This window comes from Gobius niger (assembly GCF_951799975.1).
Source record: "Gobius niger genome assembly, chromosome: 14".
In the NCBI taxonomy this organism is placed as follows: Eukaryota; Metazoa; Chordata; class Actinopteri; order Gobiiformes; family Gobiidae; genus Gobius; species Gobius niger.
The window spans coordinates 13,524,819-13,552,436 of record NC_136865.1 but is presented as its reverse complement, the minus strand read 5'-3'; the positions used below and the strand labels follow the sequence as shown (position 1 = coordinate 13,552,436).

Genomic DNA, 27,618 nt, shown 5'->3' with positions numbered 1-27,618 from the left:
TATGATCACTGAATACAAACCCTTTTTCTACTGTATCATAGCGTGAGATTTCAGACAAGGATCCTTTCTTCCCTTACTTGATACAAACATATTTAATGATCTAGATTGACAGAAAGTAGTCAGAAAGTCTTGAATGCAGCGCCACGAGGTTTAAGGTGCTTTTATGAGCATAAAATATACAGCAAATTTAAATTGCATTTTCCAAGGCATCAGAGTTACGTAGAAAAATAGCCATCTTCCTGCAGTGTGCTGTAATAAAATGTACAAAAAAAAAATCCAAAACAGTCCGGACAATAAATTAGATTAAATGCCAAAAATAAAAACATGGCAGTCCTCGACATTACAAAGCCAGGTCTTCCAAATTAGATGTTCCTTAGGGCTGAAGTACAACTCCCAGTGCGATTTTGAAAAACGTATTGGCGCAACACAGTTGCTCATGTGTTTTAGGAGGTGACTGGTACTTGAGCATGGGCTGTCCCGACTCCTGGAGGGGACTCATGGGAAGTCCCACTGCAGCCAGGAGCAACAGAAGAGTCCTCTGAAACATCCAAGCTTGGCGACTGCGATAGGCTGCCAGTCTCGATCTTTCTCTTTTTCTTCACATGGTAGTAGTGCTTTTTGGACTTCAGGTGTGCTGCAAAAGACAAAACACAGATGATGAGCCGAACTGTAGAGCATAAACACAGATCACCTCCTTTGCTCAATTCTCTACACTTAAATACGTCTTAAAAGCAAAAAGATCAGGTTAAGACTAAGTATTTATAATTGCCACTCGTCACAGTAATAACATGGGTTATAAAATTCCTTTAATAAAGTTGTAAAAGGAACACTCACAATGATATGCCTTTGCTTTCTCTTTCTCCACGTAGTAAGTTTGATGTTTGGAGGTTATTTATTATGAAAAAAGAAGAAGCTCCTTTCAACATTTAAGAATGCCATGTCTGACACAGTCTCCAGTGTGTGTTTATGCGGAAACATTTAAGGGTTCACAGTTAAATGTTAAACTTGATATCTGGTGATTGCTGGAGCCCTCATGCCGTTTGATAGATAATAGTGCAGTGTGATGATAATATGGTCTTTGAGAACAAGTTAATTTATGTGAGAAATACACAAAAGTGGGACTTAACATCTAAAGAAGATGATCAGCCGACATTCTCCCTTAAATAAAGATCAAAGTAAAGTAAGAATATATTTAGCATAACCCCAGTGTGAACAGTCTCACCTGCCCACTCCAGATCTCCGATTATTATTTTGTCGCAGAGGTCACACGTGTGCCGGCTTCGCTTGTTCATCGACTCTGATGTGTCTATTTTCACAGATGAAACAGCCGGCTTCTCACCCTGGAAAATAATAACATTTATTCATTCACTTTTTCGTCATTCAGCTTGAAATGATTATCAATGTAGGTGGGTAGCTAAAAAAAAAAAAAACTTTTACCCACTGGGCTGGCCCAATGGGAGCAATTAGGTACACAGCGGTAGAACTCAAGTATGTAAGGCTTTTTGGCCAAGCTTATATTGACAATGTAATACTTGTTTGCTCTTACTTATAGCCATTACGCAATATACGTTCAAGTGGAATTCATTTGATGTATTGGAAGTTTAGCTGAACTTGCAATTGACCCCCAATATCCTCCCTATCTGTGGTACCCCCAGTCCCCGCTCTAGGCATGCCGTTGCTCAAAACCAGATTCTAGAGACTGTAAAGTTGAGGGGGGGAAAGCTATAGGGGAGTGGCAGAGGAGAGGGCCCCCACCTTACTGAGAGAGGCCAGTATCTGCAGTGCAGGGGTCAGCACGGTCTCCTCCCACCGCGACACATCAGTCACATCCAGACCATACACTGGTGGCACAGCGTCACCTGGCCCTAGAAACAAGCAGAGTAGGCTTTTTCTTTAAACTAATAGTATAAACCCAGCCTTGTACAAAACTACAATGGCGTCCTCAAATATCTGGTACTGTAATAACTGTGGAAGAACGACAGTATTACATTTTTCCAATCGAACCACTTCTTAGCTGCAAAGCTCTTCTTTATTGATCCGCCGCACTGGGCCACATTTCTACTAGAAATTAGATGCTGCGTCTCGAGAGTGTGTCCTTTCAGTAAATTCCGTTTGGCTGAAAGGTTGCGCGAACAAATGGAAATTCATGTGGTGGACGTGGCTAAAAATAATGCAAACTTGACACGATTGAATGCTCTCGAAAAACTTTTTAGGAAGAAAACTGATCTTTTTTCCCCCCATATGAATAAGAGTGTGAATGTTTTTTTTTAAGTACATACATTTTGGAAATCTCATGACTGTTAGTACAGAACTTATTTGCCAAAGTTATGCTGTAACAGTGGTCAGGGAGCCGAGATCCATAGAGCGCAAAGTGGAAAATATAACAGAGCAGTGATGGTGATGGGCTGGAGCCGCGCCCCATGGCCCTGTCAACCTGCTGACTCACACTGGCTCGATAATGCCCATCCTCCCCCTCTCCCTCTTCCTCTCCCCCTCCCGTTTTCTACCCCACTCTCTTTGGACATCATTCTTGCTCTGTCGGTCATCCCCCCCCTCGTTCTCTCTCTATCCCACCCCCCTAGTTTGTATTTTGCCTCAATCAGCAGTCTGCAGGCCCAGCCCCAGCCCCAGCGCTGCCCTCCCTGTCCGTCTGACCAAAGTAGTGTCCCGCATTGACCAGCAATAGTGCCACACCTTCACAGACAAAGTAAGCCAGGGGAGAGGAGGAATCAGGAACCTGTCATCAAAACAGAAGCCATTAACCTTTACAGCATGGTTTGCCAACTCAATTACGGCTTAATCTTTTCTCTAACTGAATGAAGAGCCATGTAGGGAGGGACTGAAACACCACATAGTTCAATACAAGCTGGAGAGGAGTCGATAGAACAAAGAAAAGGATATCAAGCAATTTTGAGTTTATGATTGAGATGAAAAATGTGAACAAGTTTAGTATTTACAGAAAGAAAGATCAGATGGGAGTGGCTAAAACAAACAGAATTGATAATAAGGTTATGTTCATATATAAAGCACCCTTTATACCCGTTATGTCTGAAAGGAGGTGATACTGGAGTTTACTAATAATATGACATCTTACATTTCATTATTCATTCACTCTACACTCGGTGGCGGGAGGCAGCAACCATTCTCTCACACTCCACACTAGCACAGGCAAGGTGGGTGAAGTGTCTGGCCCAAGGACACAGTTATAGTCTTCTCCTGCAGGAGCTGGGGGATTCGAAACATCGAAACAAAATTTTGAATAATGTAATAGTGAAGCAAGGGGCAGATCAATTTACAGTATCTCCAAAAGGCATGAGGATGTAGATGAGACATTTCCAAACAAAGCAAAAAACAATAATCTGGCTTCATTTCCTTCAATTAGATATTAATCTCTTAACCTCCACCTGTACCAAGCACATGTCATCCAGTTTAGCTTTACCCAAATCTTAAAGGTTCTTGAAAAAAAGTGTTAAAATAGCGACAAAAATGATCAGAGAACAATGCTGAAAACGCAAACAAAAAAGCGACGACAAAGTTACAAAAAAGAGTAACAGAAAAGTGATGAAAAAGTGACAAAAATGTAATGAAAAAGTGACAGAAACGCCACACAAGAGCAACCAAAAAGCAACGAAAAGAAATATCAATAATGATTGAAACAACGCAAGGAAAACGATCCGTTTCGATCAGTTTTGTACGTCTTAGCTTTCAAATGAGACGGAAAACTTTTAGATTTGGGTAAAGCTGAACTGGAGAAAATGCACTTGTTAAGGCGGGGATTAAGAGGTTTAACATAATTAAAGAAAAAAAAAAAAAAAGGCCAGCGCAAAGTGTGGGCAGAAATAATGACTTGTAGCCTTCAAATATGGCAGCTATCACAGCTTTAATCACTTTTCTAGGCAGCCACATCATTCTTTGAGGGATTTAAGCCCTTTCTTCTTTACAAAACTCTTGCAAAACCAAAACAAAACCTATTGCAACACCTTACAGTTACTTTAAATGCATGTGATAATGCAATAACTCCCCTGTAAGCATATTTCAACCAGCTCCTTTGGTTTGAAACGGCTTCATAATCCAGCATCAAACATGGCTGACCTGTGTGTGACTCCTCTGCTTTCTTGTACGATCATAAAGGCCTTTGATTGGGAGTGTTAAGCAAAGCCTCAGGTTTCATTAGCGTGGTGGCCGATTTAGTTTACTGCTCCGCGGGGGAAGTCTATTATGCCAAACCCACAATAACAGGCAGGTGGAAGGCACAGATACAGTGTTTTAATTCACATCAAGAGACATCACTAATCTTTCTCTTCTTGCCTCTATCTACTCCCCAAGGACTACGCTAAGTAAGGGAGTGTGAAGGTAGGTTACCAGATGTTGGATGGAAACTTCTTTTTTTGTTGTTGTGAAATCCAACTCTGCTAATCCACTAGAATGAATGCGGGCTGATAAGAAAGAGATGCTATAGGGACAATGCGCTGGGTGGGCAGCTCAAACACGCGCCCACAGTAGAAGCGTATAGATTTCAGGCGCACAGGGAAGATCATTTTGCCAGGGGAAAGAAAAAAAAAGCCCTATATCGCTCAACAGCTGCCTTGCCCCTGTCGAGAGTATGCGCGATGAAACAGAAGTCCACCTGTTGCAACAAGCGGTGCTGGAGTCATCTGCTGCGCGCTGTTTGCTGAGTGAGTCCGTTCGCGTGTGGATGTGTGTGCACTCAGTTATAAAAAACGGCACTATAAAGCCCACTGTGCGTCGTGCCCCCCGTCCCAGCTGTGCGAACCTGGCTGTCGTCCACGCCAGTTGGCCACAGCAGCTGCCGGCATTCAACGCAGCCCCTTTTGAAATCCATGGGTACTTTGTCACTTTTGTTTGCCCGTAATTGTTTGATTGGCTAAATGGTTCCGTGATAAATGTTTTGGGTGTACTACACTGGGTTATTTGTTGGTCCAGTGAGTAATAAACTAAATTGGACTGAACCTCGCCGCATAAAGCCGTTTTCTTTGTGTGCGTCATTTTCAGACCCGGAAAGGGCAAGCTCAATTAAGTTAATTTGAGTAGTCAATAAGTTAGTTTGTCAAATATGGGGTAGTGGTACATACATAGTGTCGCCAAATACTAACATATAGTGGTGTCTCTTTAGTAATCATTTATATCGTATTTATCGTAAAGAACAGGGGTCTGACCTGTTTTCACTGAGGGCCCATACAGCCTTCATCACAACTTTCTATTAATGGATTTTCATTTATTTGATATATATTAAATTTAAGCACAAAAAAAAGATATTCATTGTATTTTTAGAATTTGCAGCGGGCCGATTAAAAGTGGGCCACGGGCCGCAGTTGGTCCGCGGGCCGCAGTTTGGGTCTCACTTTAATTTCTCGCCTTTTTTTTAATAATCATAAATTAGTATATCGATTAGATACACTGAGCAAATAAATATTCACGTTACTACAGGGAGATAAAGATACTGATCACAGATAATACGTTTCAAATATTTCACATTGCAGCCAATAATATAAGAAAACATGTAGCTATTTCAATAGAATGCCTCTCCAAACAAGAACAGTTTACCATATGTGACCGAAATCTCCCTTAAAACCATTAACACTGCTCAGATCACTAGTCGTGCAGCGGACTTGACGGCGGCACTCTGGCTTTGTTTCGGCGCACTCGCATCGGGAGGAGCTCAGTCTTGTGTTTTGGTGTCCGTTTGAAAGCTCCTACACAAGGGTCAAGGGTGTAAGCCTGACTCGCACCTGTTGGCTGCGCTGTATTGGGTTACCTCACTCTCCATCCGGCCCGCCGCCCACGAGCTGCTCCCGTCTGCAGTCTACCAGTCACTTCTGCCTAAACAATAGCCGTGTCTCATTACTTAACACTCACGAGGTCTCGGTCAAACTACACCTGCGTATCCTGGTTACAAGTGGAGAGAGTGGAGGCAATTCTTTGAGGCATGGAGAAGGCGAGGGTTTTAGAGCCTAAAGTTATGACACTGCTGGCAAGGGCAAAAACTATTCTGGAGTCACGCGTGTAATACGAATAAGCTCTATAGCGTACTTTCTGTTACAATCTGAAAGAGTATACCGTTATAAGCTCCTAAACTCAACATGGAAATAGTTTAGGTCAGTGGGTCACCATCAGCCTGGTGACCCATCTCCAGATGTGGAGCCAGGCTGATGGTCAGTATCACCTGCCTGGACGATTAAACTATTATACATATTTTTAGTGGTAGGGGAAGCCGGAGTACCCAAAGGAAACCAATGCAGACATGGGGAGAACATACAAACTCTGCGCAGACAAGGGCCCATCCAGGTGGGAACCGACTCGGGACCTAAGCGCAACCGCTGCATTACAGTCCCGCATGTCATCATGATAAAAGAAAACATAAAAAATTACTGTGGAATTCAACCAAGCTGCCATCTTTGTTCTCTTAAATGTACTACTTTCCCCACTAGGAAAATATGTATCACTTGTGACATTCAAAATTACATAAAGCACACAACACTATGGTTAATAAGTTCACGTGAAAATACACAGACATCAGACACACAGAGGCCGACATAAAAGGAAAGACAAATGGTTTGATTTAATTTGAGCTGTCTGACCCCTGACCTGTAAATCTTTTCAGGAACCACAGTCACTTGCTTAACTCACTTGTAGTGAGTCACAAAAGTTCATACTACGGTCACAAACATTCTAAACAGTTTTTGGAACAATTGAGAATATAATGGGGGGGAAAACAGCATCGTTGCTGACACTACTTTAAAGCAGTACTAAGTCACTTGTTTAAATTGTTTAAATCCTTTTCGTAGTCCCTCTGGGGGTAATACAAGTGTTAATGGGATGATTGGGGGTCTTTCATCTCCCCCTGGTGTCTCTGGCCAGAAAACCACAATTGCAACTTCGCTGCCACCTACATGAAGCTAATAGGCTAACGAGCAAAGAAAACTGCGGGCTAGCACCACTTAAACAGTATTTACAGCGAAGTTTGAAAAAAAATTATCTCCATTGTGCAATTGGATGTACAAGATCCATCTCTCCCTTTGTCTTTTTTGTCAGCGTAGTATTTACTCTCACGGACAATTAATGAGCAAAAAATTGCAACATGCTATGACCCCTGCAGTGGCACTTATGGCCTCTAGGGCATATGTTACTTAGTACTGCTTTAAAGGTGCATTATGCAACTTTTAATATGAAAAATAAAGTTTATATTTGGGTGTAGTTGCATTTGGCCTGTTTTGAAAATATCGTTCCCCTCAGCACTGAGCACTAAATCATTGAACATTTTAAGCGCTCTAAAACAATTTCCAATGTTTAGCACAGAGTAACCCCTCTCTTTAAATTTCACATTTCACACACACAATTATTTACAAATAACAGTGATTATCTGTTAAATACTGATTATAATCAATGAAATACCCATATTTTGCCTTGCAGGGCCCCTGAGGCCACCAGGTGTCTCAGGACCCACTTGGGAAACACTGCTCTAAAATACAACTCTTAAATATCATGGTGCATCCTGTGAAGTCATACATGCATGAATTGCGGGGTGGTAATCGGGTCACTTTCTGTCCCCGCTAACCTAATTTACTGTCCCCAGCTGACTGTCATGTTCAATTTATGCCATGCCTTTGACCCACCGGTCTGTGTATGCTTGGGTTGCCCGCTGCAGCCCCCGTTGACCCTGTTGCACCGGGTTTGTGTGGTCGGGGGCAAATTCCCGGCAGCTCTGTAATGCTTCAAGAGATTAGCCTGCTCAGCTGAGGCCTCCTGGAATTTCTATGAGTGTGTGTGTGATGGGCTCAGACACAAGTAAGAAAAAAGAGGTCAGCAGTCACAGTGAAAGAGACTGAGGAACAAACAGTAAAGGACAGTAAGGTGAGAGCAGTGCTACACCACCACTAGGCCAGATCGCAATACAGCCCCACAAGCAAATTAAGTACATAGTCTAACCTTGACTGAACCCCAACTTTTCACCATCAATGGAGTAATGGGGTTCAAAAGGTTTTATAGTTAAACATTATAGATAAACATTTTGTGTAAGGTTGGTAATACCTACCCAAAAGACCAGCATGATCAACATGTTTGGTGGAAAATAATCATATTGAGAACCGTACAATTGCAAGACAGCAAAAAAAGATGCAAAAACTGCAGGGACAAAATAAAACCTTGCTGCATCTTTCCGGTATAGAGCATAAAATGATGTTTCTGCACTGATTTGTGTGCTCTGCCAGTAACTGCGAATTGTTTTACAATCAAAGAATTCCAAACATGTTTTGTGGCCTTGCAAATCCAGGCTTATCTCACACAAAGAACTTTACCTACTTTATCTTATGCTAAAAAGCCAAAACATGTTCAATATAAAGTTAGTATACACACTAGTTCGGCATAACGTCAAGGCTACTTTACAAATGAAATGGCTTATCACGGCACTTGTTAGCAGGACTGATATATTGGGCCGTAATAGAATATTTTTCAGAATCGGAAAAAGCCAAACAAAAAGATTTGCACCACACTAACAGCAGAAGTAGTTACAATCAATTGATGCTCACACTATTGACCATACAGTAATTATACAGCAGTTATAAAGGTTTAGGAAGTTCATACTTTTTATCTCTATCCTCATGTTAAGTCTAGCACTTAAAATGTTCAAATTATAGTTGTTTTATTCTTTAATTTATATAGTGACTGTAGTTTTCTGCGTCATATGGATTGACTACAGACCCAAACTTTTATGAATGTTCAAAAACAGCACAACTGCAATGTAGAGCAGTGGAAGGGATCTGCTGTTGTTGTAGAGTCTGAATTCTTTTTATCTCTATGATTTTAGTGTCAGGCTGCCACTAAAATCAGCCTTTTAATTATACTGAAGAAACAAATAAAAGATGTTTTGAACTTCTTGAACACAATTTTTCTTCTCCAGAGACTTTACATCTATTTGAGCATAATGCACATGTTTGAGCCCAGGAAGTGAACCAGACAACAGACCTCCATGTGCGTAGCATGGTCTGTATCAGTCCAGTTACCACAGTAAACATGCTAAACACAGAAATGCACATGTGACAGCGACCATATGGTGAGTTGTGGGCAGCCAAGCACTCAGAAGGAGGCGCATTAGGTTTTAGCCACTTGGGCCTAAAAGGATTAGGCGTCTGGGTTACTACAGGGCACGCTCCTGCTGGTAGACATCTACGTTTAAAAGCTGGATATGAGATGTCTGGACCAGCCTGGGAAAGTTGCTAACTCTCAAGCAACTGGTGCTTATCAAGCAACACAAATGAGAATTGAACCCGCGACCTCCTTGCTTTGAGGCAAGAGCGCTAACTTCTCAGCCATCATGAGCTAACTAACTGTCGTGGGATTCACACAACAATTGGAAAACCCTGCTTGTATCTAAACCACGTGACTTGAAATTTAGTGCCTCCATTTTCTACACAATTGTAAGTAATGTACATCTTCACTAGAGCCATCACTTCTGTTCAATCACACCGTGCTCCAAATGATTACAAATGAACTGAAGAGTTACAACCCTGTCATATATTCAGCAAGAGATTACATGCGTCACTCCTCATTGGGGTAAAGGGTGTTCAAATTGGATACACTTAGTACGTGTGAATGATTTGTCTCAGAAATACTCACGCTTAAGGAAGCGGTTGCGCACCCATTTATTCTGCCTGCGAGCGTAGCGTCTTGTAGCAATCTTCAAAGCCTCTACACCTGTGCAGAGCAGAAAACAGAATGGTATCAGACAATTAATCAGTCGATGGTTTTGTATAGCCCAATAGCACAACAGGAGTTTCCTCACAGGGCTGCATCAAACATTAAAGCAATAAAACAAAACAATAAACAAGACAAAGTAAAGTTCAGGGAAATGGAGTATCCAGGCAAACATAATGTCCAAATAAGCATCGGCGGCAGGTGGAGACGAGCCGCGTGGGTGTCCCCTTTTCTTAGACTCAAAAACTTAGTGGGAGAAAAGAGAAACCACGGGGAGAACCACACAAGGAGAGATCCACTCCCACGGACGGACAAGCTATAGATAGACCCGGGGGCCGATGGGAGTCTCTCAGCAGATGGGCAGAATTTTAAAAGATATTTCTATAATTTAGTCTTATTTAACATTTTGTCACATCAGCAAAATGTCCAAGAAATTTTGCAATTTCACAAAAATGTGTGAAGTCAAAAAGTGTGAGGAATCATTACTCACAATAGAAGAATCTACAAGAATCTGATCAGGCCCTGCACCTGATTTTCAGATTACATACATTGAGCTTCTCAATTACAAATTGTTAGCGGTCCAAACAAACTTTTTCCTGACTATACCCTGTTGTAGCATCAAGATTCTTCACTTGGATAAGTCCATGTTTCAGAGCTTTCTGGGAGCAAAGTTACCCACTAATGTTAACAATATTAGCCTTTACCCTCAAGCCTTTGCTCAAAATATGCAGCTTCTTTACTCCATAAACATATGTGTGAACAAAATAAACAGCAAAGAAGCAAAATGGATTTCACTCTGCCATGAGTATATAAAACATGACTGAAAAGAAAGAAAAAAAAAATGCATCACTAGTTTTTTTTAATTTTTTGCAGTGCATTTTGCTATAGTTTTAGCACTCACTAAGTTTAGTTTTTAGCAAAGATATTTTGTTTGCGGCTTCCCTAACCTTTGTTGCGTAGAGTGTCTCGCTCTTCTTGGCTGCAGCTCTCCGCAGCGGTCAGGTAGTCATGGAACTCCTTAAAGCCAATGGACTGGAAAATCCCGTGTTGATAGTCTTGACTGAAAGCACAGCAGAGGAAAAGGAGCTGAGTTTTTTTTTCTTTTCTCTATTTTCCATCTCCATCTGCCATTTCTTTGATGGCATGTTGAATCATTTTATGTTCACCTCTATCTCTCACTGCTCAGAACAGAGGGCTATCACTGTGACCAGATGAGGCTCTCCAGGGACAGTGGCAAAGTGACATTTGAAGAAGAGTGCTACAATAATGCACCTAGGCTGGGAGTTCATATAGAACGATATGGGCTATAGGCACTCAATTAACTCTAAATCTGTTCCAGTAATTGTGTTAATTTTGTCACTCACTTAACCACTTAACATTTTCTACAGTTTGACTTTACCCAAATCTAAAAGCTTCTCATCTGGAGAGCAACAGTATAACTTTTTGTCGTGTAGTCGTAGGGTTTTTGTCACATATTTTATGTTGTTTTTTTTTTACATGTTTTCGTTTATGTTGCTCTTGTCATTCTTTTGTCACTTTTGTGCTGTTTTATTGTTGCTTCTTCTGTCACTTTATCATTGCATTTATGTCATATTTTCATCACGTTTTCATCACTTTTGTGTTGCGCTTTGGTCTCTTTTTTATTTTGTTATTGTTGCTTTTCCGGCAGGTTTTTGTTGCGCTTTCGTCGCTGCATTTTTGTCACATTATTGCGTTTTCATCCTTTAGACACCTTTAGATTTGCGTAATGTAAAACTGGAGAAATGTTATTGGTTCAGGTGGGGGTTAAGAGTTTAAAAATGTATTCCCAATATCTCTTCATTAGAATTGCAGCTCCACTGAAATAAAATGATAATTATTACTTACAAAGGCTGTTATCCATGAAACTAAGTCTTAATTACAAAAGCATAAAACCCGTCACATGCACTTAAACTAAACTAAGTTATAAGAAAATTGACATTTACATAATATTCTCATTTCTTAAAGCTACATTAATTATCTGATTTGGTCAAAAGGGGTACTAAATATTGGCAGAGTGCGCCATAAAAATCTGAATTCCCGATTCTCACTTAATTGATGGTCGATAATAACATACCAGTAACCAAGGAAGGAAATGGCTAAAATAAATCTGTCTGAACAGGAGAAGCTGAAATGTGAGAAGAGTTACAGAGCACAGGAAATGTGGAGTCAATGGAGGGCACTAGTTTGACCTTGATGTCTAGCCACCACAGCAGCCGCGGGAGGGAGGAGACATAAGACTGCGCTGAGGGGATGGGGTGGGGGGGGTGGGGTGGGGGGGTGGGGGGGGGGGGGGGGTGCAATGATCAGATTGCTCCGAGTCAAACAGTGGCAGAGAAATAGGAGGAAGACGAGGAGGTGGCTGTAGTCCGCTAAAGCTGGGCAAGACAATGGGAGGAGGATTCACACCAAGGCTAATAAAAGGCTACAGTTTAAAAAGCCTTATCAAAATATGCCTGTAGTGTAGTCCTACAGAGACGAGGCATGGTATTAATAAAGTATAGTGCCTGAAATGCTTCGATAAATGCTGACCGCCATAGCAAACTTAATATTGTGCAGATGAAATAGGCGCGGTATCTTCTTCCTTCACATTTTCAAACCCAAAAATATGCAGCTTGTTCCTTTCAAAATGTTGTTTGCGGTTCAAACTCATTGCTTTTTTTTTTCTAATGCATTCGTAAAATCTAAATTCTTCAGGGGGATGGATTTCTAAGCATGTTTAGCACCTTTAAGGGAGCAGAGTGTCCTGAACATAATAGCCTCCACCAGGAGAATTGTTTTTAGCATAGCTGATACTTCTGCGTTTATGATCACTCATTATATGCTACTGAATTTCACTCTTCTACCTGTATAAAAAACTTTTCTTTATGTTTTTTATCCTCATAACATTAAAAAAGAAAGTAGAGGTTTTGAGAAGGCAAGAAGAGGTTGTGATGGTGGAGTCATGTATTCAGGAATCTGTCTGTGGATCCATATCAGCAGACAACAATAAACTGTAAAAAGTATGTGGGGTAATGTCATCTGCATGGTCTGTACTGTCTGTACTGACTCACTAACGTAATTACCAAATCAATCTCTAACACAATTATGTATTGTAACCAACAGAGCAATTTGTTCCAGACAATAAGGTATAGAGTAGGAGAAGGCAACATTCCCCTGGCTGCAGCAATGAGACGACCCGGGTGCTGCTAATGCGCTTTAGATGTGGCTTATCAGTAGTCATTTTAATTACCAAACGCCAAAAGAAAGGTGCCTCCCACTTGTACTCGGGCTCCCCCACTGACAGCTTTGACTAAAAACTAAAGAGTGCAGCCTGACCTGTCCCAGCAAAAAGTAAAAACAAATTGCAGGCAGTTGCTTGGCTGGGTTCACTTAATGTTAATAGCCCCGTCAGACAAAGAGGGGAGTTACCCTCAATATGGACAGTATGTCTGGGGCATTACGTTAGATAGTGGGAAGACAATCTAAATCTAAGAAAATTTAGATTTTTGTCCAGACCAAATAGTTGATTATGATCTCGAAACGTGTAACATTTGAAAAACTAGAAATAATAAATGGTGGAGGGATTGGCCAGTTCATGTGTGCAAATTATGTGTTTCTCCCTGAACATGCCGTTTCATAATTTGTGTCTGGTGAATCCTGGCATCTGGTAAGATATTCAGCTGATCTCATTCTTTGGGCACAGAATGTTGCCTTTACACTAAGTCAAGACGTAAGAAATAGACTGATCCATACTTGCTTGTTACCTCTCATCCTGGACCTTCTTTTCATTATAGCGAACATGGAAGCCTTTGAGCTCGTCTATGAGTCCTGCAGCCAGCATCTCATCCACACGAGCATCCAACCGCTTGTCCAGAGCTGGGGGTCAAATCAGCCCAAAGTTGTCTCATCATAGCACATATAGTGAAGACAGAGTAGTTTAACAATAGAGGTACATTCTGTAATATTTCTTAACCTTCCATATCAGAATGAAGCCAGAAGATGCAAGGGTCCGGGTATCTGAGTGGACCCCCCAGGCCTCCTCCACCCTCCTGCTTCCTCTGCTCCTCCAGCCACACACTGTGGGGTATGCCTGTCTCCTGGTGAACCAGCAGACTCCTGGAGGGAAATAGGAACAGAAGCACAGTGTGTTTTGATAAAGCACAACTAAGTAACTTTTGCTCCTAGAGGCCATAAGCCCCACTGCAGGGGTCATAATAGCATGTTGCGTTTTTTTACTCTTTAATTGTCCGTCAGAGTAAATACTACACTGACAGAAAAGACAAAGGAAGAGAGGGATATTGTACATCCAATTATACAATGGAGATAATTTTTTTCACTCAAACTTGGCTGTAAATACTGTATAAGTGGTGCTAGCCCACAGTTAGCTTTGCCCATTAGTCTGGCTTCTTCTTCGTGATCCCATTAGTGTGTATTGGTGACTCTGACCCGGTGCAAGGAAGTGTGGTTTTCTGGCCAGGGACACCAGGGGGAGATGAAAGTATGCATTACCCCCAGAGGGAATACGAAAAATATTTATTAAGGTAAACAAGTTACTTAGTACTGCTTTAAAAGCTATCTGATTCAAAGGATGCTCCTAAAACGATAAATGTATAAAACTTAACAGGCACATACTGTTCATCCACTTCCTCCCTGGTGAGTTTATGCGCAACCTACCCTAAATAGTAAATCTAAGGGAGAGATATAATAAGATCAATGGGGCATTGAGTTTCAATTTAAGTGCTCAAAAGGTCAACCTTAGCACGTATAATCGCTGGTCAAAGCAGCAGCAGCATACTCGGAAGTGTTAAGGCGGGATTTTAGATGGTTACAAGACCAGCAACAATGTGTGAATAATAGGATATGAGTCACAACTCTCCCTTTTTCTCAGCGTACATGGCCTGTGCTGAACCCAACCTAAACAAACTTTTAAAACATTGATTTTGAAATCCCAGCCAGTCCCTTTTAGACATGCAAGACTGCACCCTGAGGTTATGAGGAAAAGATGATTCCTGTCGTCTCCCGTCAGGCGGAAGAGCAGGGTAACCTAACCTGTTCACTCAGAGGGCTGCTGCTCATCAGCTCAATGACAGTGTGAGAGTGGTGTAGGTGGTGGGACACGAAAGGACAACAGCTGATTTGTGGTGGTAAATGGGCAATGCTTCATATTGCACCGAAATGTCAAGGTTGAAAAAAGCAGATAAAAGAGCCAAATATGGAAATGGAAGAATATTTTATTTTTTATTTTTCTTTAAATAGAGGTGTAAAGGTTCAGCTATCAGATGGTTTTGGTCGATTCATGGTGCAGGACCCACAATTCGGTATTGTGAGTTAATAAGATGTACAATTTTCTGACTTAGCAGCTTTATTTTTGCCTTTAAGAAAAGTAAAAAGTATTTTTCACCCACTGTTTCACCTTGCAATCTTGCGTTTATCATTGGGGTGCAGCATGGCGGCCATTTTGGGGTCAACTTCCATCAGTTGTTTATGTAACTCTGCTCCTTCCATTTTCTCCAGCTCCAGTTTCCTGTTTGGCATTTCATCTCCACCATCACCTGAGTCTTCATTGTCCTGTGGGGAGGTAAATTTCATAATAACTTTTGAGAAAGGAACAAGGAAACCGCCTCACGCCCGTTAAGCTGTTTGGTACTTCTGACTCACCCCCGTATCCAGCAGTACTTTCCATAGCAGGGACTCGATGTAATAATTTGTTCCTCCCACAACAATTGGCAGCTTGTTCCTACTGTGCATATCCTCAATGTTTAAGTTAAAAGTCAAGAAAAAGTCATAATTGGTTTACTCCCTACCAATTTAACAAGATACAAACACAGCAGCAGAAAGCATTTTATGTGTATGTGCAGAAGTGTACGTGTTTACTTGGAAAAGACTTGGATCTGACTTATCAAACTACTTGGAGGTAGAAAATTGGCCTTAACCGCAATGCACAAATGACTGCATCCATTAACACAGTATGCTGCCAATCAAAGAGAAAAGCATTAACCACTCAATAAACAAGAATACAAGCACAGTGATTAATAAGGCTTAAACAGCAGTGCACTTCAGTATCCAACCTCAGCAGATTTCATGAGCGCTATGTGTTTTGTTAAGCAATTGCATCTTCATAAGTGGAAGCACATTTATTAATACAAAAAAATATATATATTTATAATATTTTCCTGGAATATTACTTTCAAGCAAATTTGGTTGCAATGCCCATCTACTGGATAGAAAGTTCAAGCGTAAATTCTCTGTATTGTCATTTGCTGCATGCTTTTTTACATGTCAGCTTTCTGACCGCTTGGTCAGCTGGTCCTGGCTTGTAGACTGCAGGGTCTCCTCCCTGGGGGCAGTATTTCTCATTCATTTACAGTAATTGGCCTATGATGCTTCATATGGAAAAGTCACATAAACAGTGTGTACTTCGGCAAATAAAAAGCTTAAATTCTCTATAAGAGCCGGCTATCTGTTCCCAGTTTCCCTTGTGCAGTCATCTGATATATGAGACTGCTCATATGTTGTAAATGTGAGGAAAAAATGTTGTATGCTTTTTGTCATTTTATGTTATCATAGAAAATTATGGCATTTAAAAAAAACAAAAAATAAAAATAGTCAAAAATGCCTATATTTTCAGCGATTAAAATCTAAATAATGGATAAAGTCAGGTTTAAATTATGAATATAGTTGTTGAAGAAACGGAGGGGATTTTGGATATCTTGTATAGTTTTTTATTTCGTGGAAATATCAGTAAAAATTCAAATTTCCTCTTGTTTTTTGCTGTTCAAAGCTTGGTCATCTGCCTCTGCCACACTGGCTCATGTGCAGGCGTGAGGGCGACACGAGTGATATTAGCAACAGTTTCTCACTTTTTTCCTTCATGGTTTGCTGCTTTGCCGTGTCACTGCAGCAGCTGTCGCTTAGCAGGGGTCACGCAAGCCCTCATATTAAAAGAACAGGTCTTTGGAGCAAGGTAACTTATTGCAGATTAATATATTTTAGTACAATAATCTTACAATTTTAACACAATGTGTTCACACGCTATTTGTCCCTGTCCTTGTTATTACTTCTTTTTTTAAAAACAAAACATAAACAGGCTTCCACTGCAACTTTTCAAAGAACAAATCAATAATCAGTAGCAGTTCGCGCACACTCCCTCACTGCCGCAATTGTCTCTCTATCAAGGATAATTAAATAAGCGCTCTTACAAGATCATGGAAGTTGGCACCAGTCACACTCTCAATCTCTCGGTCTCTTTCTCAGACACACGCAGACACAACAGTGGCTGCGGCGTCGGGGAAAAGGTGTGAGAGGTTAAAGCCAGAGGAGACTTAAAAAAAAAAAAAAAAAAGATCTCAAGCGTGTGAGAGAGACAGTGCTGACGACAGAGGGGGGGGGAGTTCTTGAGAAGAGCCGGGTGCTGAGTGAGGCTTTGATAGCTGATGCATCATTATGTCCGTCACTTGCGTCTATGGGCTTCTCTTTCTCCCCATTCTTTTCCGATTTACTGTCTTTCTTCGCTAATCGGTATTCATCCCTCCATTCCTCTGTTCCCACCAGCGGCAGCCGACTATTCTTGGAGCTTTACCGCATCCCCATGCCACTGCACTGCTATGTGTGTGTGGGGATGGCTGATCTATTAATACATCTCTGGTTATCGCCTCCTCCTCTCCACATCTGTGTGACAGCCGGTGTCTGCAGAAGGGTGCGACTTACCCATTGAGCGAATACTAGGAGGGTGGAGTGCCTCAGACAGAGCTTTTTAATATATATATATATATATATATATATATATATATATATATATATGTTATATATTATATAGAAATATCTTCCCAAGTGATGTTTATTTTTATACCACAGCATCTGCAGCAGCAATGATCAAACAAGGACACGGCATAGACACCAATATCGTAGATACACCAGGCAATTTATAACAGTCAGATCTAGAGCCGGCGGTTGGCATCTCTGGGGAGAATAGATGACAGCGATGGTAGTGACATACGTGTTGGGTATTACCGGGAAAAAGGATATAAGAGCCAAAGCTTTGTTCCTGAAGTCCACTATGGTGTAGGTGCTCACTAAAGGGTCCACAAAGCTGATCATGTGATGTCTGCACTGGGCGTGCTCTTCCACTGTCACCTTGTTCGTGATGATGTCTAGACCGTGGTACACCTGGAAGAGAAACGCTGCATGTTACCACAATGCATCCTAAAACACGTTTCAATTGTAACTACAAGACAAAATTAAAGTAGGCACATTGATGTAACGGACATGGAGTTATGTTTGTAAAATAGAGCAACAAGGTAGTTTCGTTCCCCTTTGCCTTAGAGGTGAATTTTGAAAGGAATTTCTGGATAGAGATTTTATTTTATTTTTTTGGGGGGGGGGATAGAGATAAGGAATATCTCTTATAGGATTTCAATTCAATTCAATGTTTAATGCAGCGACGTGTTTACTTAATAAATCCCTCTTGGGGTAATACAAGTGTTAATGGGATGATTGGGGGGTCTTTCATCTCCCACTGGTGTCTGGCCAGAAAACCACAATTGCAACTTTACTGCCTACGGGTCGGAGTCACCAATACACACTAATGGAATCACAAAAAAGCAAACAGGCTAACGGGCAAAGCTAACTGTGGGTTAACGCCACTTAAACAGTATTTACAGCCAAGTTTGAGTGAAAAAAAGATCTTCATTGTGTACTTGTATGCACAATATCCCTCTCTCCCTTTGTCTTTTCTGTTGGCGTAGTATTTACTCTCACAGACAATTAATGAGTAAAAAACATGCTACAACACCTGCAATGGAACTCATGGCCTCTAGGGGCATGAGTTACTTAGTTCTGCTTTAATATGTTTGGACAGGTAAATAAATTTGCCTTTCCAGAAACTACCTTTTGCAGAGGCAAATTGCTATAGTGCAGCAGACGCAATAACTGAACTGACTTTGAAATCCATGCAATCCATCTGCAGACACACCTCCAGAACAACAGTACCCCCACAGACGGTAAACATCTACGTATTATCTGGGCTGTCAAGGCCGTAGAGGCTGAAAGTTATGAGTTTTCTTAGAAATGTTCTCCTCCATAGATGGAGCTGCTCGGTGCGGCCACAGAGCGCTATGACAGATTCTGACACCCAGCTGTCACATTCCTGCAGGAGCCCCTCCGCTTCATTATGTAAAACGGACAGAAGGACTGTGTTAAACGAGTGCCTCACACGGTGCGGGCCCAGAACTTCTAGTCAAACTGTGGCTTTGACATCGATATGTGTAATACAGTTAAGGTATTTCATAGCGTTTTATCTTTTATTGTGACGGTTTTCTGGGAAGATTGAGAGGATTCGGGCAGGTCTGTCACAATAACAAAATTTAAAATTCGATTTTGTTGAAGACCCTTTAATGCCACAGACACAAACTCTAAAGCTTAAAAATGATCCTCTCAAATAAAAAAACATATTTTCAGACTCTCGCAGACAAACATGAACATTATTTTTCTAATTAAATATGGTATTGTTAAAGCAGTACTGAGTAACTTGTTTACCTCAATAAATCCTTTTCGTAGTCCCTCTGGGGGGGGGGGGGGGGGGGGGGGGGGTAATACAAGTGTTAATGGAATGATCGGGGGTCTTTCATCTCCCCCTGCTGTCTCTGGCCAGAAAACCACAATTGCAACTTCGCTGCCTACAGGTCAGAGACTCCAATACACATGAATGGAATCACGAAGAACTGTGGGCTTGTGCCACTTAAACAGTATTTGTTAGAGAATTAACAATGGTGTTTATTAACTCAAGTTTGAGTGAAAAAAAAAATTCTCCATTGTGTAATTGGATGAACAATATGCCTCTCTCCCTTTGTCTTTTCTGTCAGCGTAGTATTTACTCTCACGGACAATTAATGAGTAAAAAAACGTAACATGCTACGACACCTGCAGTGGCGCTTATGGCCTCTAGGGGCATGAGTTACTAAGTTAGTACCGCTTTAATTTGTTTTCCGTTTTTAGTCGCCTATATATTTTTTGCACCTATAACAGAAATCTTTCGGTAGATCTCGGGCCAAGAAAAAAAAACAGATTGAGCACCATATCAATTTGTCTTTTGTCAAGACTTTTGAACACCTTGAAAGAAAACTCATTCAAACTTCTTGCCTTTCATGAAAAATAATCCCAAGGGCATTGAGTATCAGCCTGACTTTGAGAACATGAAAGATGACCTTAAGATTCCTCATACCCCCACCCCCAAAAAGAAAGAAGGAAAGACATTGCACTACAACTTTTAGTTTGAAACGCTTGAAGTTAAACTATTCATCGACTTAAAATAATAAATCAGAAAACTGCATTAGGTTACTCTTGGTTAATTTATGACAGCTGCATGTAGATCAAATAGTCTTCAACTTTGCTGCAAACTAAAAGTGGGAAACAGGGCAGGGCAGAACAACCCAGTGGACTGAATAATTGAAGGGCTCTCTGCACGACACCGGCCCAAGGAGGGACAGAGTGAAATTGACGAATATGCGCAAAAAGACTGTTCAAGAAAAAAAAAGAAAAAAGGTTTCAAATATAGTTGGGGATGATTGTGATGACAAGAGCAGAGTGTACCTGTTACAGAACAAAACTGTGGCTGATAAATTGGCAGGAATTATCTCCGCCACTCCTTTCACTGTCATGTTTCACAGGCACTTGAAAGAGGCTGAGATGGCAGGCAGCAGTAGGACGGCAGGAAGGGAGCTAGAAGACCATCAAAAACTATTTCAAATCGCATCAGTCGTGTGCACAGTGCAGTCTCTGAACATAAAAACCAACAAGATATTTTGTTGTGAGCAAATCCTATTGGACAACCTAAATAATTGCAGCCTTTGTTGTTTGTTTAGTCCATTCATATTTCAATTTTTGGTTTGACTGCTGTTCTTTGTGCGGTCCTGCAAGCAGTCAGATGTGCTAGAGATTAGGAAAATATTGGTACGCTGGGGCTGGAGTCAAAGGAAGCAAATGCAAGATTTCAGCGTGAGAGAGCGTGAAACCACAACTGCCTTGATGAGAGACAGAAGCATATCATCAAGTTCTTTCAATAGTTTAAGCATATAAACAAAAGATTTACACATCAAATTGAATACTTGTTTTAAGATTAGAACCACAGAAATGCTTTGTCTTAGTTTGGACCAGTTTTAAATCGATGTCACAGTGACATTGATTTTGTGGAAGGACAAAACTATGGGAACAACAGGGTTAGCAGCAGCAGCAGCAGCAGGTTATTTCATTTTCACGGGACATTATATTGCGTTTAAACGAGCCTTTCCTCTTCACATCTGCTTTTGAACACATGGCTATTGTGGTTCATAACTTGCGACGACTCAGATCCGTGGGCATGATAATGTTTTCCGCTGAAGTCTATACTGTGGGTTCAGCTGCCTTGTCCCTCCGCTCAGGAAAAGTGGATGTGAACGGGCGTCAGTGAGTGCACAAAGCTTGCGTGCGAGTCCGGAGAATGTGTGTGTATGTGTGTGTGTGTGTGTGTGTGCGCGAGAGACAATAAGCTCAGTGTTGGGGCTCCGTGGTGCAGCCTTATGCCCCGCACGAGACAGCTGTTCCTCTGTCACATAAATAAAGAGGAGGCACGGCCCAGAGAAAGAGAGAGAGAGGGCAGTACAGGGGGAAAAGAGAGATGCGCTGGGAACAAACACTTCCATTCACACAGCAAAGAAACTGTGTGGACAAAGGCAAAGGATAAAAAGACATGACATTTATTAATTTGGGGCAAATAAAAAAGGACTGAAAAGCTAAAAAAAAAAAAAAAAAAAACATGACACACATCTCCTCCCAGTCAGTAGAAAGTTGAATTGAAAGGGACATTGAGTAATAAATCTTAAGTAGTGTAGTCTTAATTTTTGTAGTGGGTATACTGTGAGATTTTTGGCTGGGTCGTGAGCATGTGGTTGGTGAGCGGGTGCCTATTGACTTCCAGGAACAATATAGCCTATAAAAATGTTATTGCACAAGCTGCTGAAAGTGAGACACGCTTTTAATTCATTTATGCTTCGTATTTATTGCGCCATGGCCTGGACCAGTGTTTTCGGCTTTTTTTTTTTGGTTGCTGTCAGGGGGCCCAGTCTCTTTATTCCCCCCTCAGCTCCGCCCCTGTACCACCAAGATCTCCAGCCTGACAGCACTGCACAAACTTTGTTCAGGAGAGCGTGTGAACCTCTGATTTAAGCTGCAGCATAACAATGTACAGATGTTGTGAGTGGGTTTAAGCATTTCTAGTGGGATTCATCTCATTCAACTTATATCACACTGACCTGGTTTTATTCTCCCTTTAAACTTTTGCTACTTTTTGGATAATACGCAGCCACCATTGTCCATTCTTAGCATGACCTCTAAGCATGACCTACACCCAGTTTTTCAACACCTTCACTTTAAGCATCTCCACCTGAATTATTTTCTCACTTACATTCACAGCTGAATACCGAGGTGCGCACTCGTCTTTTCATCATGTTTATTCTTGCCCCCGAAGGCACCATCTTTCAACAAATACATCCTTCCATCTCTCTCCCTCTCTGTGGGGAACGGCCCAGTAATGCCAGACTAATAAATCATTCATGGCACTGTTCCCTCCTCCTTCTGCTCTCTCCTCCGCCTTCCTCTTAATCGCCACTTTGCTGTAGCCCGCCGTTGCCAAACCACGGTTTAAGTTTAAACACAAAAAATTGAATGTGGCATCAGTCGAGTTTGTCGTTTGAGGCACTCGATGAGGTAAGTGACAAGGATGTATCAGAAATGTGATGGGGGACGACGGCAGCAGGGGTCCAAGTTGCAACACAAACACATCAAAAAGACGTCAAAGCCAGACAGGTCATAGGACGCAGACACGCAGAAAGACAGGGAGAGGAAGCTCGAGAGAGAGAGAGAGAGGTAGTGAGCAAAAGTGTGAGAGAGAAATAGAGAGAGAGAAGAGAAACGGAAGGACGAAGTAAAGGGATCGGCGCTGCAGTGTGGGAAGTGTTGAGGACACCCGTACAATTTGTGAGCACATAAGAAAAGAGTTTGGATGGTAAACAAAAACAAAACAAAAAAGAGGAATTATGTAATATTTTTTTCAATCCGACAGCAAAATGATCAGTAGTTAGTAGATAGTTTGGAAGATATAAAATAATTAAATGTATTTTTGTGTGATCAGTATCTTAAGTGGTCTATAACAGAGTTTAAATGGTGGGCAATTCTGCTCTAAAATAGTATCTCGAGTTTAGTTTATAGGCAGCAACAAATGTCTAGCATCAAAGTACATCTCTGACATGTTAGAATTATGAACTATCTTTGGTTCTGAAAACCTCAGTGACTTGTCCCACGCTGGAAACCAGAGTCAGGCAGACTGAGCACGTTTTTTCCAAAGATGAGATAAAATTAAATCAATTGTTCCTATATCTTCATGCCAAATGTTTTCAAAGTTTGGGAGAAAAATAAATAAATGCCAAAAACTCACAAATCTACATTTTTTAACAAAGTACTGTATTTAGACAATAAATACCAGATACAGTATGTCTTGAGCAAAAGTGAGCACATTATACACAGAGTGGACACAGTAAAGAATGCCCAAAAACAAATGGGGATTTTAAGCTTGGATGTCACAAGTCACATGCAAATCACAAAGCCTGACAAATTATCCGTTCTGTGTCAGTTTCACACACTTTTATGTTGCGTTTGAGTGAAAACGGCTGCTCCCATTAGCCCAGGGTCACCAGTCAGCAATACACGTACTGGTCTGAGAGGCCACTCACACCCCAATACAACAGGCATGTTTGCACATGACCTGTTAAATTGCCCTGGGAGTCCTGAGGCCACTGCCCCAGTATCCACACACCAGCCATGGGCAATAAAAGCAACCACAATGTGACAAAAGGTCATTGCATTCAACCTAATTTACATTTCTCTGATCTGATCTCTCAGCGCCTATAACAACATAAACTATGGCAAAACTCATGGGCTAAGACAATGTTAAAATCAAAGATAAAATATTTAATTAAAAAGGAAATATTTAATCAGCAACAAAAGTACATTCTTTTAAATTAGAAACTGTCTCCATTATACAGAAAGCATCATGGTAGATTTGTGGCAAATAAGACCAGTTCATTTAGTTGAAAATGTAACCCAAAATAGCGCCTTTCATGGTTCTAAAACATAGATTGTGATGTAATTCTGCAAAGCATCATGACAAACATTCCAGCTCAACTTTAAATTTTTGCAATTGATCCTTGATACTAGGGATGGCCGATATATCGGCGCCGCCGATATTATCGGCCGATATTTGTCCTTTTTTCATATATCGGTATCGGTCCGATATTGGAAAATATCGGCCGATATTTTTTTTTTCTTTGAATTATTTATTGCACCGTAATGTCGTAGCGCACCTGAATGCAGCAGCGGTGTAGTCGGGCTAAACTGACCTGACTGGGGCAACAATTTATTCAAATTATCTAAAATAAACAGTGGCTCCTAAATAAAGATCCTCCAGCATAAATTCACAAGTCTACAAAAGAAAGTATGTTTTTACTAAGTTTAAACAAAGTGGAGCGGACACTTGGACACCACAGAGATGCAGAGCCACAAGTTACTGCTGCAACAAACTGGACTAAAACTGCCTCATGGACATAATTCTGAGTCAGGATTGACAGGAATCATTTTCTGATGGATTATTTGTCGCTACATCTGAGGTGAGTGTTGCAAAAGTTTGTCCGTCCTGACGCCAGATTTATAACTGTGTTTGTTAGCGCTAGCATAGCTGCTAACAGGCTAAAGGCTACAACACGTAAACATGACCTCTCTGTCACGTAGGTGTAACTACAGTGATGATAATGTCTGTATTCACGTTTACTCTGCCCGCTTTTGTCATGTTAATGACCCGTGAAAACGAGGCGTAATGTCCGCATTTCCGCGCATATTTATTTAGACGCTTTTGCGATCGTTAGCGCATTTACCATTGAAAACAATGCAGTTCAAAGCTCATGCTAATCTTGTAAATCTACTGTTTGCCCTTTGCCAGCTCTAAACCAACTCTAAATCTTCAGTCTGGCCTCATAAATTCATATAAGGTGCTGTTAAAGTGACATTATGATATTTTTTGCAACTCCAAAGCTTCATACGGAGCAGTGTGTCCTTTATCAGATTTGTTTAAAGTTAAAACATGTAGCTTAAACAACATGGTAGGCTACATATTTTAATAAAACATGCAATAAATAGTAGCCTAGCATATTCCCAGTGTCAGTGTTTCCCATTAATAGAGGATATGGGTGAAATTATAATAATAAGTAGGTCTGAGTAAATATTTAGCCAAAAACGAAATTACATTTCACTCCAACATTGCATTTGGTCTTTTTAATATTTTTCTAATAAAAATGATTGTTTCATCCTGGTGTGTGAGATGTGTCCCAGGCATAAGCATAAAACATTCCAATACTGGAACAATTTACAAACTTTTCCACATTTGAGTAAGCCTTTCTATTGATTTTTAACGTTGAAATAAATATCGGCAAATATCGGATATCGGCCACAGCAGCGAGGCAAATATCGGATATCGGTATCGGCAGAAAATTTTCATATCGGACCATCCCTACTTGATACAGTATATTGCTCAAAACAGGATGATGAGTGCACTGAAGTCTGAGAGGGTAAAGCGGACTAGGGTTGAAATAACTAATAAATAAATAAAACAAACTCAAGTAATTATTCTTCAACTGTGGTTTTCAACCTTTTCTCCGGCGATGAGTTAAAAAAAAAAAGTTAATATGAAAAAGGTTAAAATAGGAGATGAAATAGGGTAAAATACGAGGTCGTTCTCCTGATGAGCCCATGTTTGCACATAGGGTCGCACTTCAATCAGTGTCAGTTCAGGGAAGTACAGAGTGTGGGCTATGAAGAGCATGTTCATTTAATGAGAGAATAATACCCACAGCATGTCTAATGAACTATGAGCCGAGGCCATGAGCTGGGGGACCAGAGGGATAAGAACCACACAATAGGAGTGTTAGGGAGTGTGGGAACCAATTCTCGGTGGGACAATAGACACTTCCTAGTGGCCACGGCGTGCCATTCACCCTCAGCTGCTGGGCCAGTGTAGCACGCCTTTGACTAGGGACCAGCTCAGCACAATGTAGCGTTCTCCCAAACAAGCCCAGACTGTTTCCTATCCCAAAGACAACATAGCACCATCCCATATACAGCCTCATTCACAGAGACCTGCTCTTCGCCGTATAGCTTATCTCCCTTGTTTCCCCTCACTGTCACACACACAGCGGGAGCCTCTAACAAGGCCACTGATTGTGGAGAGGCTGGCTCTGTCTGAAACTAGGCCACTGTTTCTCACTGCAAGAGCTGGGAGCTACTGAGATATTCTAAGCAGAAACTATTAGTGTAACCCAGTTTACCGGGTAGCAGGTGACTGCCGAAGGAGCAGCTCTCTGCAGCAATAGACTCTCAAGGACTTCCAAACATGAGGACAAGGGAGCCTGATAATAAGGTATCTAAAGCTGGATACAGAAATGCAGATGGATCTGTTTGTGACCAAGTGAAAACTAAACCACCCCTCACTGTCCCTGTACCCTACTGTGTAGAGCAAAGCACAGTCACTAAAACAAGGAGGCATCCGACTTCTGAAAGTTGTAACCATACAAGGTTAATGCCTTGCTATTGCTGTATAATTAAATAGTCTGCAATACCTATTACTTGCAAAATGTCTCAAATCTGAAAATAACAACGTACAGGGACAGCCTAACTTCCTCGTAAACAAAAACTGGTCAAAGCCAATTCGCTATTGTTGAAGCTTTAGCTTATTGTTGAAATATCAAGAAAGAAGACTGTCCACTAATAATCTAGGCCTGGTAGCTAAAGCTAGCCGAGTAGGCAGGCCAGAGCTACAGATCATGCCATGTGCATAATGTCTGTCTAAAACGATAAATACATGTCAAATCCACTGAATCAGGACCACGACTCTGGATTTCTACAAACAGCGAAGCCATAATAACCTGCAAGGCACATATTTTTTTTGTGATCAACACATTTTGCCACGTTTTCTTCTGTCCTGTCTTGCGTGGATGAGACACTTCTGCTGACGGACCATGTCCTACCTGCATGGAATCGGCGCTGATTATCTCCCCCTGCAGCCGCTGGCCCAGCTCGATAGCCAGCTTTGACTTGCCAGTTCCCGTGGCTCCCAGAATCACGATCAACGACGGTCTCATAGCTCTCCTCAATACGCTCCGCACGCAGATAGAGGACGCCGCCATACTGCTGCTTCCGGATTGTACCAGCTGACTGCCACGCGCAAGCGCAAACGACACAAAGATGAGAGAAGACTACAGTTGCCTGGCAACAAGAAGACGTTACTCTGGTAACGCTGATTGACAGAGCATGATGCCTGGCTGAATGTAATGAGTGAGATGAACATTTGGGTTCGAGGCTACTGCAGAATGCCCAGCTTTATCCGTCATAAATAAAAGTATAGTACAGCAGTGGGTATGCAGTACAAGGAAGACATGACCATGGGTTGACATATTGGGGAAATTGGTGCCTTTTTTTTAAATGGGTTCTAACAATGATTTCTATTGTTTCTATGGGAACAATTATAGCTCTGCAGCAGCCAAGGTAGGATGCTTGTTGCTATGGTAATGATGCCATCATCTGTTGCCATGGAGACTGATGAGAACAAGGAGAGTGTTCAGAGGGATGAGTGTGTACTCGTACAGGTTGTTTGGCTACTCCTAGGACACTCATTCAGCAGAATGGCGCTTATCATTCATTATTTCCAAACTGCTTATCTCTTTGAATCCCACCAAAAACACATTCCTTTCCTCATCGCCAATTATCTGAACTTAATATTATCTCAAGTTTTTATGTTTCCTGTTGGATAATTGCGCCAAAGAAAATTCCTAG

General features: G+C 41.3%; 2 protein-coding genes across 2 annotated transcripts in view; one reads left to right on the top strand and one right to left on the bottom strand.

Annotated features, from left to right (window-relative positions):
• yars1 (tyrosyl-tRNA synthetase 1) overlaps positions 1-27,618 on the top strand; it is a 203,923-nt gene that overhangs the window by 120,755 nt on the left and 55,550 nt on the right. The gene's annotated exons all lie outside the window — the stretch shown is intronic.
• Positions 176-26,990, bottom strand: trit1 (tRNA isopentenyltransferase 1). Its single transcript, XM_079571278.1, has 11 exons — positions 26,814-26,990; positions 17,737-17,877; positions 15,370-15,468; positions 15,125-15,279; positions 13,685-13,827; positions 13,476-13,587; positions 10,659-10,771; positions 9,634-9,711; positions 1,756-1,865; positions 1,223-1,340; positions 176-634 (listed from the first exon to the last, which is right to left on the bottom strand). The coding sequence occupies exons 1-11, from the start codon at positions 26,970-26,972 to the stop codon at positions 444-446; spliced, it is 1,419 nt and encodes a 472-aa protein (XP_079427404.1). The 5' UTR covers positions 26,973-26,990; the 3' UTR covers positions 176-443.